General features: G+C 41.5%; 2 protein-coding genes across 10 annotated transcripts in view; one reads left to right on the top strand and one right to left on the bottom strand.

The window, feature by feature from the left end:
* Positions 1-39: 39 nt before the first annotated feature.
* On the top strand, positions 40-14,051 carry MSTO1 (misato mitochondrial distribution and morphology regulator 1). 3 transcript variants are annotated; one of them, XR_009961037.1, is made up of 16 exons: positions 40-193; positions 272-371; positions 437-503; positions 574-631; positions 811-859; positions 1,191-1,329; positions 1,492-1,609; positions 1,695-1,829; positions 1,946-2,098; positions 2,373-2,504; positions 2,700-2,884; positions 3,157-3,258; positions 3,363-3,481; positions 6,208-6,291; positions 6,439-6,668; positions 13,971-14,051. XR_009961037.1 is itself a non-coding variant. In XM_062598049.1 (14 exons), exons 1-14 carry the CDS (start codon positions 83-85, stop codon positions 3,963-3,965), a joined length of 1,707 nt encoding a protein of 568 aa, XP_062454033.1. In that variant the 5' UTR covers positions 45-82; the 3' UTR covers positions 3,966-4,044. The 3 variants fall into 3 exon arrangements, 1 of the variants encoding a protein (XP_062454033.1); XR_009961036.1 differs by having other exon boundaries at positions 6,208-6,309; XM_062598049.1 differs by lacking the exons at positions 6,208-6,291; positions 6,439-6,668; positions 13,971-14,051 and adding an exon at positions 3,727-4,044 and having other exon boundaries at positions 45-193.
* LOC134152563 (GON-4-like protein) overlaps positions 3,091-18,828 on the bottom strand; it is a 30,231-nt gene continuing 14,493 nt past the window's right edge. For 5 of the 7 annotated variants that reach the window (XM_062598038.1, XM_062598040.1, XM_062598043.1 and 2 more), the window contains 17 exons: positions 18,617-18,703; positions 17,921-18,092; positions 17,057-17,201; positions 16,691-16,841; positions 16,058-16,174; positions 13,590-15,332; positions 12,807-13,044; positions 11,646-11,827; positions 11,145-11,342; positions 10,443-10,586; positions 9,832-9,975; positions 9,428-9,547; positions 9,021-9,134; positions 8,305-8,512; positions 6,695-7,487; positions 6,132-6,234; positions 3,091-4,855 (listed from right to left, as the gene is read on the bottom strand). In XM_062598038.1, coding sequence (XP_062454022.1) covers positions 4,706-4,855; positions 6,132-6,234; positions 6,695-7,487; positions 8,305-8,512; positions 9,021-9,134; positions 9,428-9,547; positions 9,832-9,975; positions 10,443-10,586; positions 11,145-11,342; positions 11,646-11,827; positions 12,807-13,044; positions 13,590-15,332; positions 16,058-16,174; positions 16,691-16,841; positions 17,057-17,201; positions 17,921-18,092; positions 18,617-18,703 — 4,809 coding nt within the window. In that variant the 3' untranslated portion in view covers positions 3,091-4,705. The remainder of the gene's footprint in view (positions 4,856-6,131; positions 6,235-6,694; positions 7,488-8,304; positions 8,513-9,020; positions 9,135-9,427; positions 9,548-9,831; positions 9,976-10,442; positions 10,587-11,144; positions 11,343-11,645; positions 11,828-12,806; positions 13,045-13,589; positions 15,333-16,057; positions 16,175-16,690; positions 16,842-17,056; positions 17,202-17,920; positions 18,093-18,616; positions 18,704-18,828) is intronic. The other 2 variants (XM_062598041.1, XM_062598042.1) reach the window with 2 other exon arrangements.

Below are 18,828 nucleotides of genomic sequence, written 5' to 3'. Positions count from 1 at the left end.
GCGTGTCGTTCTTCTGGTGGCGACGCCACGGCGCGCGACTTGCGCTTCTCTTCGCGCTTCCGGTTTTATAGCCAATGGGAGCATGCGCGTTGGGTGCCGGCGCGGCGGCACGGGTGGCATGGCGCGCGCGGCGGTGACGTTGCAGCTGGGGCACTACGCGGGCTGCGTGGGCGCCCACTGGTGGGGGCTGCAGGTGAGCGGCGGGGGCCGGAGCCGGGGCCGGGGCCGGGCCGGGCCGGGCTATGCTGGCTGATGCGCTCCCCGCCCGCAGGACGCCGACGGAGATGCCGAGCTGCGCGGCGCCGTGCTGCTGCGGGAGGCGGCCGGGGGGGAGTCCCCCGCGCCGCGCCTCGTCGCGCTGGAGCTCAAAGGTAGCTGGCGGCGGGGGCGGGCGGACGGGCAGGGGGACAGTGGCCACTGACGCGCTGTCTTGCAGGCGGCCTGGGCGCGCTGAGGCCCGGCTGGCGGCGCAGTGCAGGCCCTGACGCGACGGCTGCGGCCTGGTGAGTGGCGGCGCGGGCGGCGCGGCGGCGCCCCAAGGCCGCTGGCAGCCGCCGCCCATTTGTGTTGCAGGCGCGGGGACGTGGCCACCTACGAGGCCGGCGCGGTGCGGGACGGCAAGCAGCGGAGGGTGAGCACGGGGCTGCGCCGGGCAGGGCGAGGCCCAGGCAGAGCTCTATTGCCTGTGCTATACAGCTGTTGGGGCACCTCATGTCTGCTGTAACATTGCACCCACGCACCCACCCAGGAGTGATTATTAGGCAAAAAGCATCCCATAACCAGCACCCCAGCACTCTTTCTTTGCTATAGGGCGACGCTTCCTCGGTGGGAGAGGGCACCTCAAGTGCTGCTGTGAGAGGTGCGTGGTTCCTGTACATTCCTCAGGTTGTACTGACTGGCCTGATGGGTTTGGTTTATTTGCTGAGGACTGAAGAATTCAACAAACTAGAGCAGCCTCCTGACAGCAGACAATTGTCTGTGAACAAGTACTAGGGTAGAAGAGGAGAAGGAAAGTGATGGGATGAGATAACTTTTTGCTAGAAGAAAGGCAGGTAGTAGTAGCAAATAGATGAGGCTGCTGCATCAGATAACTCCAGGGAAGTTTTTTTTTTTTTTTTTTTTTTTTTTTTTCAATTCAAGGGGCTGTTCAGTGTTGAAAGTATCTTGCTTCTCATTAATGCTCTTTCTAGATGCACTTCCTCACCTTTCACGGCTGACTGCTTACCAAGAAATTTACTCAGGTGGCAGCACGCAGGTTTGGTCCGATTACCTCAACGTGCACTTGCATCCCAAGAGCATCTTTGTGATACAGCAGTACAACCATGATGGGTAGGCCTGCTAACGGGCAATACACATTTGGTTCAAAAGCCAAATGGGTCATCCTAACCATGTTCTTAACTTTGCCTTTTTTTAAAAAAAAAAAAAAAAAAAAAAAAAAAAAAGGAGAGAGAGGGAGGGAGGGAGAGAAGAGTAACTTTTCCATTTTATTAGGGAGTCTGGTTGTCTAGAAGCTTTTGGGCAAGGTGAAAGTCTGCTGCAGGATCCTGTATGTCTAGAGGAGTTGGAAGATCGGTTGCACTTTTTTGTGGAGGAGTGTGATTATTTGCAGGTTTGATAGTTGATGTTATTTTTTCTTTTGAGAAAGCTCCTGTTTTAGACTAAGCAGAAATTCAGATGCTGTCCATTTTATGCAGGGATTTCAAGTCCTGTGTGACCTACACAATGGATTTTCTGGAGTTGGCGCCAAGGTGACAGAACTGCTCCATGATGAATACTCTGGAAAGGGAATCTTGACCTGGGGGTTGACACCAGTCAGTCATAAAACAGGAGTAAGTATACAGAGGGAAAACAAGAACTCATGAAACTTTCCTGCCTCTTCTAAACTAGGCTAGTTCGTGTTTGCATCTCAGCTTTTAATAGCTGGATTTTTTTTTTCTCCCCCCAGGAGTCTCAAAAGGATTTTTACAGACTGATGAACACAGCCCTAGGAATCGTCCATCTCTCCAGTCAGAGCTCACTATTTTGCCCATTGTCACTCAGTGGGAGTCTAGGAATCAAACCAGGACCTCCCATTACATTTCCCTATATAAATTATGATGTATGTACTACGTATCAGTATATCTAGAAGCAACATATACCTTCTATCTTTTTATTTTCTGAGATTTATCACTTTCTAAAAAGTGTTCCCTGCAGCTATGACTGTCTGTTTAATGAATTTGAACCTACTGAGATCAGACTTGTTCTTTTCTTAATCAGCTACAACCTTAAAAAAAAAATGTTCAGTATACTGTAAGTTGTGTTTTTATGTAGGTCATATCTAATTTGATGAATTAGCTTTTGTTCTGTAACATTTTCACTTGTCTCCTCTGTAGGCGTCACTTAACTACCACAGCAGTGCAATCCTGGCAGCAGTACTTGATACTCTTACTGTTCCTTATCGACTCCGTACCTCGCAGTGCTCAATGACACGCTTTGCTGAAACACTTAACTTCTCCGGGCGAAAGGTAAGGGCTTAGAGAATAGCAACTTTAATCTTTTCTACCCTACTTGAACTGCTACTAAAAGGAAGAGCTAGTGTTACAGTTCTGTTTCACACACGTTTAGCACTATCTGTGTCATCTTTGTAGGACAGAGGACTGTATCATGAGAGTGAGGGGTGTGTTATGGACCATGATTGTCAACCCCTCTCTGACTCTTAGGTTGTGGCTGCATTGGCTGCTGTACCCTTTCCTATCATACATGGCCACTCGCTCCTAGATACTTTATGCACCCACAAGCAAGACATGCCCTGGAAACTTCTGTCTTCATACAGAGAGCAAAAGGTCAGCCACTGTTTCGCTCAGTCTGTTGTGCTAAGAGGAATTTGCAAAGAAAGTCATAACAGGTAATCAGCATTTGAACTACACTTTTCCCTTCAGTGTTCTAGCCCTCCGGCTAGTAATGATTTCTTACGAGACTCATTCTTTGAAGTCCAGGCATTATCCTTGCATTAAAGACTGACAATTGAGCATTTTTAAAAAAAGAAGAGAGAAAAAAAAAAAAACCACATACATGCTTCTAGCTTTGTAGTTAAAACAGCTACCAAACCGCTGAGTTACCAGCATCTTTATTTAGGCCCCCTCTTCCTGCTCATCCAGTTCATGGTTCTCTTTGTAGCAACTGTCCAGCAGAGCAGCCTGCTTCTGCACTCCAGGCTGGTGAGACACTGGAGCAGATTCTGCAGCATTACTTACATACTTTGTCTCCTGGGACCTTCAGGTTGGTAATAATCTCTGTTTTGCAACTTTAGAAAAAGGAACACTAGCTAGAAGCTACAGAAGGTAATGAATTTTAGATAACTTTATTCAATTTCTTTTTTATAGCATATCTCATGTGCTTGAGCAGCCATGCCGTACCTTACCTCCGTACCCCCAGTTTTTTTCCTCTCTTCTCACCAGAGAAGGCTTCCTTTTGGACAAACCTCTCAGTTATTCCTCAACAGGTAATGTATGCCTCTTAACTTTGCAAAAGAAAACTATCAAGTGGGGCAGCAAGGTCTAGCAAAGGACTTTTTTCCTGTTTTTTTTAATACTGTGTGAATTAATGGGGCAAAAAAAGATTAGCGTCCAGCAACTTTTCTGCTACACTGAGTTACAGCGAAGCAGCTACTTACCAAGAAAAGAAGATCGTAGAGTAGGGGAACAAATTTCAACTTGTATATTTCAACAAAGATGGTTTTTCCTGCAGCTGTTGAAAGCATTCCTGTAGGAACTGCACTGCAGTCCTCACCTGTTCTGCACACAGTCCTGTGCAGTTTATACAAGGAGCTACAGAAGCTGGATACACGGCGATGGGCTAGCTTCTTCTCCACTGGAGTTGAACATGATGACTTTCAGGAGGCCCTACATGAACTAAGAACTCTAGCACAGTGCTATAAAACAAATTTTGAAGCAGATGAATCTGAAGATGAAACTGATTCAGACTAACTCATCTTTATCACTGGAAATAGTGGAAGGAGTAAGGTTAAGATCACTTTTGAAATAAAGGGAAGGGTTTTAAACATTGGCCCAGTTGCTACTTTCCTTTCATTTCAGTAAAATCCTACTAAAGATACTGGCTCGTGTTGTCCAGCTACTTGTGGCTTTGTTACAAAGGAGGAAAGTTTCTCCTTAAAGATCTTCGTTTGTCTCTGCAAAGTGAAAAAAAGCACTAGTTGCAACAAACTGAACTTGCTTTACAGTGCTGGAATAAGACTGCACAATCAATACAGTTTTCAGGTTGTAACTTTCCCACATACAATCAACATAAGGGAGAAATTTACAAAACAAAACCCTCAGGTATTTGCTCCACATGGAAAACAGACATCTTACTGTACAATATTTACATGTTCTCTATTGCATGTGCTGCAAAAGGTTGCTGGTCAAGCTCTTTACCATGCACTGAGGTCAATATCCATAAGTATCACTTTTGTAACTCAATTTTTAGAATTACCCATATAGGTTCTAAAGCATGTTAACCCTCACAACTTTCTTCATTCCTTTAGTTCAAGACAGATTTAGAACTGTAGCTTTTAACAAGCGTATCAGGAAAGTGAACCAAAACAAAAGGCGTATTAGGTATCTGTTCAAAGATTTTTTTCCATTAACCACAGCACCTGGGTAGCACCAAACTGGCAAACAGCTCTCCTGATGTAGTAAGCAGCTTATCAGGCCAGAAAAAAAAAAAATTAGTCATCTGGTTCGTCTTCAGAAAACAGAAGATCTTTATCTGACAACTGGTCTGTATTACTAGTACTAGTTGCATCTTCCTCATCTTCAGAGCTTCCATCACAAGACGTATGAAAGAGCTTCATCAGTTCTTTGAACCTGTGGGATACCTGAAGAACAGAGGAAATCAGAAATGACTAGTAGCCTAAAAGGTGTCACAAAAGGGAATTCTCACAGTAAGAAGTTACTTAATGTAAAAGCACAGTGATTTCTCTAAGCCTCAATCATAAAGGGAAAAAGAAATGCAGGAACCGTTGTTTTGTTTTGTTCTCTTTGGAAGAACAGTCATATTCTACCGACTTGCTGGCAAAGACTGGCGGTTCTGAAAGACATCTAGACAATGACGCAGAGAAGGTTAACAGACAAATCTCATGCTTTCCTGTATAGAAGTAGAAGGCTGAAGACCCAAGTAGCAGTCACTGAAACAATTCTGGTACCAAACACAAGGCTAGACTATCAACAGCAGAAAAAGGAACAAGGCCCTTATATTTTCTGGTTCCACCAGAACAAATCAGGTTGTTAGCCTTGCAGGGGAAGTACCCATAGTGTTCCAAACAAAATCCTCATGCGTGGGTAAAGTGACTGGCACAGACACTTAATGCAACAAAGCCTACACACTTGCCGGGGGAAAGGTTGCTAAAGACCACTTAGGAAATAAGGAAACAGTTCCAGTTAAATGAGACACAGCAACAACCACCGCCACCAAGCAAACGGAATGCTAATAACTGACACCAAAGTTGGATTAATCAAAATGGCCGTAAAGATAGCAATGTTACAAGGCCTTCTAGACACCTAGAAGGGAAAATAAGAGAAGCTATTGCTAACAAATTATGAATGACACAGGAATAATGAAAGAATAATGCCACGTGCTGTAGAAAGAACCAGACAGTGTTATCTTGTCAAAATACACTGGAAAGGTAGATAGTTACATACTCTTAAGAAAGGGGAACAGAAAAAAAAAAATGAAGCATCCTTGGTCTATAGTGTTGGTTACCCAACTAAAAAATTTAAGAGAATGGGATAGATGAGAATGGATATTGTACAGCATCTGAACAAATAAACTAGTCCTTGACTGGATAACAAGGATAAAATTTGAGAATGGGGAGTGATTAGCTCTTGTGCGGATAATTGAAGTCTGACGACTGTTATTAAGTAGTAAATTAGAAGAAGGGAAAAAAACACCACGCCAAATCATTTTTCCTTACGCACTGAGATTTTCAAACTTGTTGCCATAGGATGCTGTAGAAGGTACAACAAATAGCTTCTGTAAGGATTAGACATGACAAGTTTTTGACAGATAATATGGTAGCAAATCTCTGCAAGACCTTCATATCCACCCTCCCATTCACTTCAGTATATGCAGCCTTTTCCACACTAGCCCCTTACCTCATTAGCAGTTTTGTTGCCCAGTTTCTGTGAGATGGCATGGAAGGTTTCCAGATGGGCTCCTTTCTCCTGACAGGTAGTAAGAATGACTCTATCAGCCTCCCTGCAAGCAACAGAATGGTTATTAAAGCATCAGAGAAAACTACCACCAGCCTCACAGGTCTGTTTCAGAGAAAAGGTAACTTTGTCATAGAACAAGCCCAGCTGGCTTTTTCCTCTACTTCTACTCCTAAAGAGGTAGCTCTAAGCAGAACTGCAGTTAGTCTGCTTTTTTCTTCGTTTTTCTTCTTTTGAAACCTTTTTGTAGAAAAGAAAAAGGTGTTTCCTCCCCAGCCTGAAGTATTACAACAATTATACTGCCACAAGCAGTACAGTGTTTCTCAAAGAACAAGATGGCTGCTGTGATGGACTTTGTTTAGAGGAAACAAGGCAAGACTATTCAAGGAAAGAGGCAGAAGACATCAGAAAATGAAAAACAAGATGGAAGTAAAGGATACTCTTTATTACCAAAGATGAAGCCTTTAATGCACTACGGAGGTAAGATGCAGTGGAGGTACACATACCTGGTCCAGAGGACAACTTTCTCCCCGGTAGAGCTGACTTTGCTATTCTTAGCACATACTGTTGCTTCTGTGACTCGCTGCTGTTGCTGCTCCTCTTCCCTTTGCCCCAAGGAGGCATCGAGCACTCTGTATTCCAGCTCCTCAGAATGCTCATGTACCTCGAAGTACTCATTTGTATTTGACTTTAATCTGCTCTCAGGAGAGCCTCTGGTGCAGTCCATACCATCTGCTTCCAAAAGGATGTTGTGATTATCAGGGAACTGTGAGCAGCAGCTCTTACCTGGTGTCAGTTTTCTACCTGGTGTAATCCAACCCTGCTTTGCTTCAGACTTTCCTTCCAAAGGCAAAGGTGACCTCTCAAATTCTTTCATGCCTAAATCTGAAGTGTGACCAAAGACAGCAAGCTCATCTGATGCACCTGAATGAAGCTCTTCAGTCCGATATAAACTACTTCCAGACGACAAGTTAGGCCCTGTTAAACCTTTTACTGTAGCAGAATAAGACAGCAGATCTCCACCCAGCCCAAGGGAAGTATTTGCATTTCCTTGATGTTGCTGGTTTAGTCCCTCACTGTCACTTCCTACAGTGCAAGAGCTGTCTTTGGTTTCTTGAGGTAGTTTTAGAGCAGCTTTTCGTAGATCTGTCCATCCAGGGCCAGCGATGTAAGAACAACTATCCTTTGCAGTATTCACAACAGCACTGGCACCTCCTTCTCGAACTTGGTTATCTGGCAATGCAGCTTTTTCAGAAGATGCAAGTCTGCAGGAGACAATCTTTCTTTCTATGTGACATCCTGATAAGAAACCCAAACAAGTTTAAAATGGCTGTTAGTAAAGAAAACTTCTTTAAAAGGTGTTCGCATTCTAGGATATAATGCTGTAAATCAGAGCACAGTCTGGGAGCAGCATTGTAAATCTAGCTGCAATTTACCCATCCTGTGCTTCAAATAAGGCATTTTGTAGTGCATTTTCTTTATCGTTGTGTGTTGCCACAACGAACTGCTGAGTGGAGAAGTGATGACCACACAAAAAAGCTTAAGTGGATTGCCCAGGACAACATTCTCAAGTGAAACACACACTGCAGCTTTTGGTATCCCATTTATGAAAACACTATAAACTATAAACATTAAAATGCATTAATTTTAAACCTCTTCAGGCAAGCCTTGCATTTTCTCCAGCTAACCTTGACTGAGAACACAATTACTGAAAGAAGGAAGGGATCCCTTTCAGAGCATTTGTCGTGCAGTAATCACATTTCCCCTTTTCTATACTCAGTCAAAGGAGAAACAAGTAGCATGAAGGGGATTATTTAAAGGAATATTAGAGCAATGGTGATTTTGATTAATATGCTGGCAACAAGCTTAAATGTATCTCAATCGTTCTACAAAAGGCAGAGTATTTTCTGGTCAGCAGAACTCTTTGAGGGCAATGCTCTGGATATTTGCATGCTTAAAAGAATCTAGAGTGGAGGAAAAAAACATGAAAGAAAGAAAAAAGATTATTATAATTTGTCATTATTACAATGAATTTGCATTAGGAAGTCCTATGCTTGATTTCATTTGTATGAACCAGTCTGGAGATGACTGACACATACAGGAGACTTTCACAGACCTGAAACCAGAGGGTCCACTTTCCTAGACGCAGTTTTTGTTCTGCTCTGGATATCTTCTCCCTCATCTCTACTCTCCAAGCTCTCTTCTACAGGATCCCTGGATATTCCATAATTCTTCCCTTCAGGCTGCAGACTTGACTCTTGTTGAACGAGGCTAACAGTCAGTTCTTGAGAATCTTTACTTTTATAAAATTTGCTATCACACACCTGCAAATCAATATATAGGCATATGATTACAGATGAGGTGTATCTGCCCAAACCTAACACCTCAGCCTTTGCCTCAGAAGTATTCCTTGATGCTAACTAATGCTTCAATTTGGCAACTTATTTGTGTTTAGGAAAATGATTTTTAAAATTATTATAAACATGCACAGTTCTTTTCACACACTGGCCACACAAGTATCTTCCACCCAAAAAAAAAAAAAATCTTAAAGGAACATCAAAATTAATACTGTTTAGCAGAGCAAGGAGGGAAAGTAGAAAGTGAAAGGGAGATAGACGGGGAAGGCCAGGTAGAGCAGTAGTCAGAGCTTGGAAGAGGGAGACACTATTGCCAGTGTATTGGTTGTCTTTTGATTCATTTTCTTCCCCAGCACATTATTTTTTGGAGACAGGAGGTCCAAGGCTGAACAGATCATCACAACAAACAGTGGGGCTTCCTGGCATGACTATTCTTTCCACTCACCAAGTCCAGTGACTTGGCCTATCAACTAACCTTACTACTACAATGGCCGCAGGTCCTCCTTTTGCTTTTCTTGAGCCTGAGATCGCTACTCCCTTCATGGCAGGGACACAAACATTCCTTCATTCCATCTACCCACTCGACCTCCTGGAAACAGACATACTCTAGATGACAAATTTGCGTTGTACACAAAGATGACAGTCAGAGGAAGGTTAATCCCAGAGGAAGCCAGGAAAGGCAGAGTAGCATTCTGTGAACACCCAGAGAGAACTAAAGCAATTATGCTGTTAACAAGAAAAGCACAACAGAAACTTTTTAATCCCTTTCTTCAAATCCTTTTAGACTGTTCTCATGTCTCTCTGTACAGATACATTTATCCTCGCAGACATGCATTTGCTTAGAGCCCTCGCATGTGGACTAGTGAGGTATGCCAGGCCCACCTTGTCATTGTTCTGGCCTCCAATCTCTTTCCTTTTCTTATTTTTTGAGGCTGCATGCATCTTAGGTGGTTCATCCTCCTCTTCTACATCTGGTAAAGACACTTCTTCAAACCCATCAAACTAAAAGAAAACAAACAAACTGCTCTATCATGATAGTGCTTCAAGGAGGCAACTTCATTTCCTCCACAAATTTCTGAATATTCAAGTTCAGTTCTAGTGCAGCGCAAGTTCAGTCTTGTCAGAACAAACATAAATGGTTTAAGAATATGAAACATCTGCACCAGCCCACCTGCAGCTATCCCACTCTGCTACCTTCCTCACTCTAGAAATGCAGCCTCACTACAAATCCTTCAAGTGTTTCTAGCATCTCTTATCTTTCCTGGTTCAGGAAAAGATTGCTCCACCTCATACTCCTTCTCTTCTGTCCAGTTGATCTCCTCAAAGTCTCCCATGCGGCTGGCTGAGGGGCGCAAGTGATCGAAGAAAATGGAGAACTCATCCTGCAAGTGGTCATGTCCTTTCAACAGCTGCCACATTTGGGTCTTTAGCTGAAAGAGAGAAATCCAGAGAAAAATCAGTGTTTCGTTTCATGTTGTCTCATTTTCCTTGGGAGGATTTCTCAAGGCAAATGGAACATCAAGGCTTATTAGAACTCCTACATGAAAGTACATGCTTGCATTGATACCACCTCATAGCTGTTCTGAGAACATTCCATTTCCAGCTATCTATTTAGCAAAGAAATATCCCTTCAAAATTCTAGGCAAAGGCTAAAATTTCATCTGCAAGGTGATAAAAGCAAGGTGAAAGTAGAAGAGAGATGAGATGCACAAAGGCTAGTTAACTGTAAAGCCTGATGAAGAGAGAGCCTCAATGATCTATCAGACCCCACGGGGGAGATCAAGCTTGTTACGCTCTTGTGGTCTCAAAGAGCAGCACAAGGGAACAATGAAGCAGGCTAAGTAATTGTACTCTTGGGGCTTTTTCAGAGAGAGGGGATACTTGGATGCTGGATTACCTCTGCAATCTCCTGGGGGAGGCAGTCTGCACAACTCTGCAGAACTTTGATGATCTTTTGATGGTGGGCAGGATTTTCAGCAAAACAGATCTCCAGCTGCCTAAGGAACTTCCGGCTTTTTTCAAATGCTTGTTGCTCTTCAAACTGACCAAAAGAAAAAGATTCATCTCTCATGTCCAAGAATATATTTCCAAGCATCTCTAGTTGACTTAAGCTATAAAATTCCACTTCCGCTATTTGTTTTCCATTTGTAGTGACAGCCACTGCAAAACTAGGAAGAGGTGGAGGAAACAGACAAGAAATAATACTTTGTGCAATTAATACCTATGTGATCTATAAAGTGTTGCTTCAACAAGATAGGAAAATCCAGGAGGAATGTAACAAGTGAAAATCTCCATCTTACAAAGTGGAAGGCTGCTTTCTGTGACAAGGAAAGCATTCCACTTGCTGTATTTGCATGTTGTCTCTCTGCTGTTGGGTTCTAGGATGCAATTGAGAAACACTGAATCTCCACAGCCATATTCAGTATGTGTCTTAAGACAGACACTAGAATTTTCAATTCTAAGTAATAAAACAGGGAGGTAAGCAAATGACTTACCACCTGTTTCTCCTTGCCCTAGGAAGAACTCCTTGTTCTTCCACTCTCACAGCATTTACATTTTTCTGCTTGGTCTGTTGGTCTGTTTCTTTCCTTCTACTTACCAGTCCACATTCCAAAGCTTGTTCTGGTAAAAGAAAGGCAGCAAAATCCGTGAGCAACTGTGGCCACTCATGCAACAGTTTCTGTAAAGTGGAATAGAGATCTACAGCTGTTCGTTTATCAGTGCTAATCTCAAACTCATAGATGACGCGAAGGAAGTCTTCATACTTTCCGGGAATATTCTGCAAGGCTTCACGCACCTGTAAAGAGCAACAGACCTTCATAGGACTACATAAAACAAGTTAATTTAGTAATCTTTTTAATCTCCTGCTACTCAGCACTTATACAGTGCTTTCAATTTTGTTGCACCAACAAAATTGCTTCTTTAAGAGATAAATGCAGATTGCTCATAAGAGAGAGGAGAATTGAATCCAAGACGATCAAATTCTGAAATTAAAAAAGGCCCTGTTAGAAGTGGTAGTTATGTGGCTCAAGCTTAAACTGTGTTAAAAGACAAGCTGCCTGAAGTTCCTGTTTCTGGGCTACATGCTGTTCTGGCTCACCCTGGTTAGATAGGCTTGTGCAAATGCCAGATCTTTCTGTTCCCGCAGGGGATCTCTCTCCAGGATGTCTTCATCATACAAAAGGAGCAGTTTAGAGGTATCTTTGCTAGCACGAGTCCGTCCCCTCTTATTTCTGGTTCTGTGGGAGTTCCTGCTCTTCCCAGGGGCTTTCATGTTCTCTCCTGTGAAGAAGCACAATGTGGGTTGCCCATGTTGTTTCACACCTTCTCTGGGCTGACAGAGAACTATTTTTCTAGACTTATATTGCAATAGAAAATCAGGTTTTCAGAGCTGGCAATAAGTTCACTCTTATAACGTAGGAATAAGATACTTTTTTTTTAATTGGTCAGGCCGACTTACGAATTCTAAAATGGCTGTTTCTTATTTTAGTAGCTGATGAAAGAGTCTGTGGACACTGCAGCAAATCCGTTTTTGATCCTAAATGGGATTCACCCTAATGGGTGACTATGATACAGATACCAAACAGATATGAACCTCAGAACTGGATACAACACCTGCAAGTTATTCTAACAGTAGTAATAAGTTACTGACATGAATATAGTTAACAGAACAGTTAGCTAACTGTGTTATCAGACGGTAAGGAATGAAATAGTATATTCAGAGTTGCTACACTGAGATTTTTGCACTTTTAGCTTAGGCATCTACTGATCTACTATGCTGTAGTCCACGTTCTCCCAAACATTTACTGCTCAAATTCATCTAACATCACCTACATTCTATTAAGATGCTATTTTTGCTCCATTTATTGTTCTCTAACACATTAGTGATGACCCTGTAATGCAAATTTCAAATTTAGTGAAGATGCGAGAGTTCTGAGTATTTAATCTTGTTCTTATATTGATGTTGGGTGTTAAGTTGATGCAAACAAAAATTTCATCTGTCCACATTTTTGAAGTGTAAATGCATTACAATGAAGTAAAGATACTCAATTCGATTCACACCCACTAGGGCTACTATGCCAAGAAGCATTTTTACAGAACTGTGATTTTGTTGCAAAATTCTATTTCTAGATGGAAAGCACCACTAAGCTCAGACATGCTAAATGAAATCAAACCTGAATGCAATTTCTGCATAGTTTTGATTCTGGTATTAGTTCCATTTCCCCCATGCCCCAAGTCAAAAGAAACACACAGAACTTACCTGGTAGCATTCTGTTGGCTTCTACCTGTGGGGCTGTCTTCATCAACATGAAGGCAGATTTGGGTTCCTCAGATATATCTCCAGATATTTCATCATCTTTCTGTGAACTCTCTACTCCTTCCCCTTCCTCCTCCTCTTCCTCCTCCGAGTTCTCTTCCTGAGAATTCTCCTCTTCAGAATCTCCTTCCTGGCTTAAACGTCTCTCTGTTGCAAGCCAAGTGAGTTTTTCCATCGTCTCCTTAGAAAGCAACAAAACCCCCATGTGTTTTAGTTTTGGTTTTAATGCCATTCAACAACTAGCTCACTCCATCATAATCTTAACAGCTAATTTCACAGATCAACATCTGACCAATTAGATCTCTAGTGAAGTGACAGAATTCTGAGAACCAGAACATCTGTTTGCCATTTAGAAAAGTCTTAAGTTAGCCAGAATCCCTTAATAGGCTTCTTAGGTCTTGAAGGCTTGCTGGAACCATATTTCAGCAAGTCATTTTCAGTTAAATTACTTTTTATTAAAGAACAGCCTGAATTGAGGAAGTTCTTATAACTTAGCACAATTTAAGCCTGGATATTTGCAAGATATTCCCTAGCTTGGACTTAAAAGTCTCCCCAGAAACATGTGATGTCCAATTTCTCTGTAGAACAGCACAAGCATTAGTGTTTTAAAATTATATAATACAATACACAAATATATAGCTAATATTTTAGTTTTCCATTTGAATCAAACTGTGGTATATATAAATACATATAAACATATATTTAAGAAATTGTGTTTGTTTTTACCTGAAGTTCTGGCACAGAGAGAATAGATTCTTCTGAGGCTGATGACATCTCTTCATCCTCATCTTGGGTAAAATCGTCAAAGTCTTCTTCCTCCTCTTCCTCTTGTCCTTCTTTCTCTCCTCCAGCTTCAGGGCCAGCTGGTGTCCCAACAGACTGGCCATCCATACTGGATGAATCCTCTGGTTTTCCTAGTGGACTACTAAATTCTGCTTCAATATCTGTTGTGTATGAATGATTCTTAGGAGACTCGCTGCTTACTTGTGGTCCAGGAACAATGCCTGCATCTATCTGCTGTTCGTCACACGGAGGGGACTGCAAATCCTGTCTTTCCTCTTCTCCCTTCTCTTCGCATGATGTACACTCTTTTTTTATTTCTTTCAGCTCATTTGGACATGCATATGCAGCCTCCACGTTCAGCTCCTGGCCAAGGTCCAGCATGAACTCCTCCTTCACTTCAGCACATAAAAGATCCCTCTTCTGTTTTGGATTTACTTCCTTGATAGCATCATTTGAATCTTCACGTTCAATTTTCACTGCTTCATCTGAATCTTCTAAATGAGAAGAAAGGTCCACAGATAATGGCTCTGAGGCGTTTTCCTCCTCTGTCGCTACCACTGTCCAGCTACAGCAGTCACTCTTATTTACCTTTTCCTGGCTACCATTATTTGAAGTGGCAGGAAATGTACTGCGTTCCTTCTTCGGGGAGACAGCTGAGCACGAAACGTACAACTCTTGGCGTTCAACCTTGGGTTCAACTATAGGATAGGCATTTTTGTTATTTACAGCAGGGCACGAAGGAGCCAGATTCACTTGTTCTTCATTTTCAACAACAGATGATGTAGAAAGACCAACAGGGTTAGGAGAGACTATCAATGAAGGAATTGAAGAAGTCACTAAAGGCTGATTTAATGGACATGGGAAAGTGGATGGATTTACCAATAAGGTTGTAACTGGAATAGCCTGAGTGCCTCTACCAACTGTTGCATTTATGGGCTGAATCATATTGCAACCATTGCCTATATTAACCACTTTCACTGTGGTAGCAGGTACAGTAAGGATGACAGGAGATGGCTGAAACAAAGGTGAAGTCTTTATCAACGGGGCAGATTTTGTCCCTTTTTTCTTTTGGTATACCTTGCGAACACCAGGTTTGCGGAGCTTTGGTCCAGCCAAAGCTGGCAACATCAGTTTTGGCTGAAGAGTTACAGGACTTGAGGACACTACTGCTTGTGGTACAACAGCTGAAAAAGATTGCCTGGAATCAGAATGTGAAGTGGAGAGCATATTCTGAAATTCCAAGCCATCCCCACTTCCTACCACTGCTGGAACATTCAAAGGTTGCACTCCTGGCACAGGCTGCATGACTGTAGCTGGCTGGATTAACCGAGGAATTTGAACCATAACTTTGCTGGGAGGAGCTTCTGACTGGGATAACTTCACAGTTTTCTGGATGTTCAGAGTGTTGGAATTGGGCTGCAGACAAGGACTTGGTCGAATGAGAACAGGTTTCAGAGCTGAAGACCTTTGCCTTCTCCATGTTCTCCTAGAGAATCGATTGGCGAGGGGCTTTAAGGTCAGTACTAGTCCCTTTGGCATGAGCAGAGGGTATTTTTCATCACGTTCTGTGTCTGAAGTTTCCTTCTCTGTCCCCAAAAAGACAGATTCTGCATCAGGTGAATCTGGCATCTTCCTGGCATCTTCTGCTAATTGCTTCAATTCCCCCTGAATGGAGGGCAAACTTGCCTAAATGAAACAAAGGTTTATTAGTCCAACCCTTACCCTCTCTTATTGTCTTCAAACAGCACTGCAAAACGCAGGTAGCAACTTGCTCCTGAAAGTAAAGCATATTTTATTTAATGCTTAATACTCACAAGTTCATTTGGTCTTCAAGAGAATCTAAAGGCTTGAAAAGAGCAACTCAAGCAAACTACTTTATAAAGGCTCCTTTAATAAATACGAGACCTAGTGGGAGGGAAGCTTCACTGAAATGAAGCTTCACTCCAGCATGCCATCAAGGGGACTGAATTTCAAGGCTAATTCTCTCCACAGACACAGACCCTCTTGTGTCTTGTGTGATGACCCTCAGGCATGATTATTATGCCTTCAACTTAAGTCTTTCCTTGTGCAAGTAATCTCAAAGAGAGAACCCCTACAAAGTGTAAGACATTTACCTATAACAAAAAAGCGCACACGCTCACAAAAGATTTCTTCTTTCCTTTTAGAAAGTTACATATTAAGGGAGAATACTTTCTCTCATAGGTGTGATGCAGTGAGAAAGATGGCTAACGCAGGCTCCCACACAATACAGTCAGACCACATTTTGCCTGTAGGCTGACAAACAACTCACTCTAGACCTAAGCTGCAAGAAAAAGAGAAAATACCTCAACCAACCAAAAAATCTCCCTCAAACCTAAAACACATCAACAAAAAACCCCACACGCTGGATAAAGAAACAGCAGAAACTGTACCTTTAGCCAAAATGGCAAGCGATGTTCTTCTCTCTCCACAGGTGGTTTCCACTCATTCGGCTGGATCTCCTCACAACACTTGAACAGAATGGGCAACTGTTTTGTCTTTTTATAGTACTGTGTGGAAGAGGCAAGGAGAGAACACAAGATCTCAGTTAGAACAGCTGTCCAACAATTTCTGGGAGCTAGGCTAAGGACTGTGATCTCTGAAAGTCTTCTGTGCAAATTAAGTGATCCAAATTGCCACTATTTCAGTACACTACTATCCAGACAAAACCTTAAAAAGGAATAATAAAGGCTGAACAAGAGCTCACTGCCATCTTGATTTCTCTGGGAAAAAGCACTAAAGGTCTAGCACATGCGCATGCATGCTAGCTTTAAGCATTTCAAAACAGTAATTAAAGTACTTGCAAAATAAAGAGGAGGAAGTCTTTCTGAAGGAGTCCTTATCCCTAATTAAAGGATCACATTTTAAGAAAGTGCAAGCACAGATACAGAAAAGGTCCTTGGAATTAAAAAAAAATAATAATAAATAAATAAATAATAATAAAAAAATCTCTTTTTGTATGACCAGTAACAGGGAGACCGACACATCTGAAAAACACCAAAACATCATCTGAACATGTCACTCACTCTGACGATATTATCAGGGGCTCGATTCATATTGAGATTCTTGATTCGCACTGTCAGCTGGTGGGCAGTTTTTGTTGGTAAAAGATACTTGCTGATCAAAGGCTTTGGAAAATCTGTCCCTTCAAAATGTTTCAGACCTAAAGCTAATAAACTGAAGAAAAGGGAGAAAGGGATGGAGGAGGGAAGGGAAAGAAAAGAAAAAAAATATGCATCTTTTAGAAAGCACTCCAGATTGCTGTTTGGATGCTCTATTCCACAATACACACATATGCCCAAAAGTTTGCATCCTGGTTGTTCTCCATACAAAATAATAATAATAATAATAATAATTTGTATACATTTTATTCAATAATTCTAAGCACCTACTTGTCCTCTGCCTTGGTGAAGATAATCTTGTCCCGCGGAGGATTTGCTTTCAAGGAACATATCGGCAGTAACTCTGGATACATAAAGACTCTCCTTGTTGCCAAAATCCATGCCACTTGCTTTGGTAAACATGGAAATTCATTGGCTGTGAAACAAATTGACAGATGAGGATAGTCACATTCATAGGGAAATACTATTATTCACTACCAATCTGTAAAAACTTACTCTGTTATTCCTTTTGCTGCAAATACTCTATCACTTTCTACCTGGTACTTCAGAATGTACATGTTTCTTATTTTTTGCTCTCTAATTTGGACTGGCAAAACATTCTTATCTTTTTTCTTTTCCCTCTCCTCTTCAATTCAACTTGTGAAAAGCTTATTTCAGGTATGTTCACCCTCTAGTCAGCAGAAAAAAAAAAAAAAAATCACAAACCAAATCATTTCAAGCCAACAGTTCAGAGTATTTGACGTAGAGAGGCAGGAAAAAGTATGTTCCAATCAAGGGAACATCTCCTTGATGTGTAAACTAACATATTTGAATATTTATGTACAGTTTCATAACTTTATTGATGGACCTCTGCAGCTAGAAGTATTATCTGCAGAACAATGAATTACAGGACTATGATGTCAAATGAAAGTCAAAGTCTACAGTTCATATACGCTTTGCTGTGTTTCACGTTTAGGAAGTCATAAGGCAGTCAATGTTGATATTTTTGTCTAAAAATACCTTACAAAGTATTAGAAAAGAAAATTACATTTCAAATAGAAAACAATCTGGGCTATATCTTATTTGAAGGATTCATAGCATGAAATAACTGTCATTGCAAATCCTTTCCCTCCTCATGTCCCTTCAAAAACATACTACTCTTTTTCACGGATTTGCGAGGGCTCCAGTCAACTTGGACTTGGGCATGAAAATCTTCAATGAGCTGCAGCGCTCCCTTCAAGTTACACGGCTGGAACATCGTTTGAAACTTAGGATTGAGTGACTGACGAAGGAGCGTAGAGCTGTGAGCAAAGTTACTCAGCTCACTCTGCAAAGTCAAACACAGAATAAGATTTTTTTTAAATATTTCAAATGCAAGGTAAGATCACATTAATAGACAAGCTTTTGTTTTTTGCATTACTGCATTATAACAACAGGCATAAAAGAGTATCCTCTGTCTTATTTTTGAGCATTACCAATCTAGCAGCAATAAAAGGTCTTTTTTATTTTGGTCTGATAGTATTAATTCTCTGACTTTCTAGACCCTTTCAAGGTTGCAGAATGTTCACTAATTGCAGAAGTTGTATTTTTTGAGCTTTGTTTTCAGTGTTTCCAAGAAAACAATACAAAAATACGAACGCATGTCAATTCAAAGCACCGTTATTAGTCAACACTGTGTAAATTATTTCTGCAAGTACTGAGCATGTTAATAATACGCTAATGATAGATTCCCTTTTTAAAGGTGGAAGTCCATTTCAATGGGACCAATTAAAAAAATTAAGCTCTAAAAATATCTCCAGGAACCAGTTATCATTAAAATTAATGTAGCTCTGATTTTAAACATATCCTTACCAAAAACATCCTGGTGGTACTGGCCTCTGAATTTAAAGCAGGGTTAGAACTCGCAAGAAGATGGATTTGAGTCAGAAGCTGAACATGCTGAAAGAATAAAATCAGAAAAATTAGATCTTTTTCAGTTCATATAAGTGCAGAGGTGCAAGAAATATCTCCCAAGCCTCCCAAAACCAGCTTCTGTCTAAAAAATACCTTTTAAACAATAGAAA

The sequence above is a fragment of the Rhea pennata genome, chromosome 31 (genome assembly GCF_028389875.1).
Source record: "Rhea pennata isolate bPtePen1 chromosome 31, bPtePen1.pri, whole genome shotgun sequence".
NCBI lineage: Eukaryota > Metazoa > Chordata > Aves > Rheiformes > Rheidae > Rhea > Rhea pennata.
The sequence above is the reverse complement of the archived record's forward strand: the minus strand, read 5'-3'. Positions and strand labels throughout refer to the sequence as shown.

Coding starts and splice junctions, on each gene's coding strand:
- MSTO1 (XM_062598049.1), top strand. CDS start 83: ATGCGCGTTGGGTGCCGGCGCGGCGGCACGGGTGGCATGGCGCGCGCG. Junction 504..573: donor GACGCGACGGCTGCGGCCTG/GTGAGTGGCGGC, acceptor TTTGTGTTGCAG/GCGCGGGGACGTGGCCACCT. Junction 860..1,190: donor CTCAAGTGCTGCTGTGAGAG/GTGCGTGGTTCC, acceptor TGCTCTTTCTAG/ATGCACTTCCTCACCTTTCA.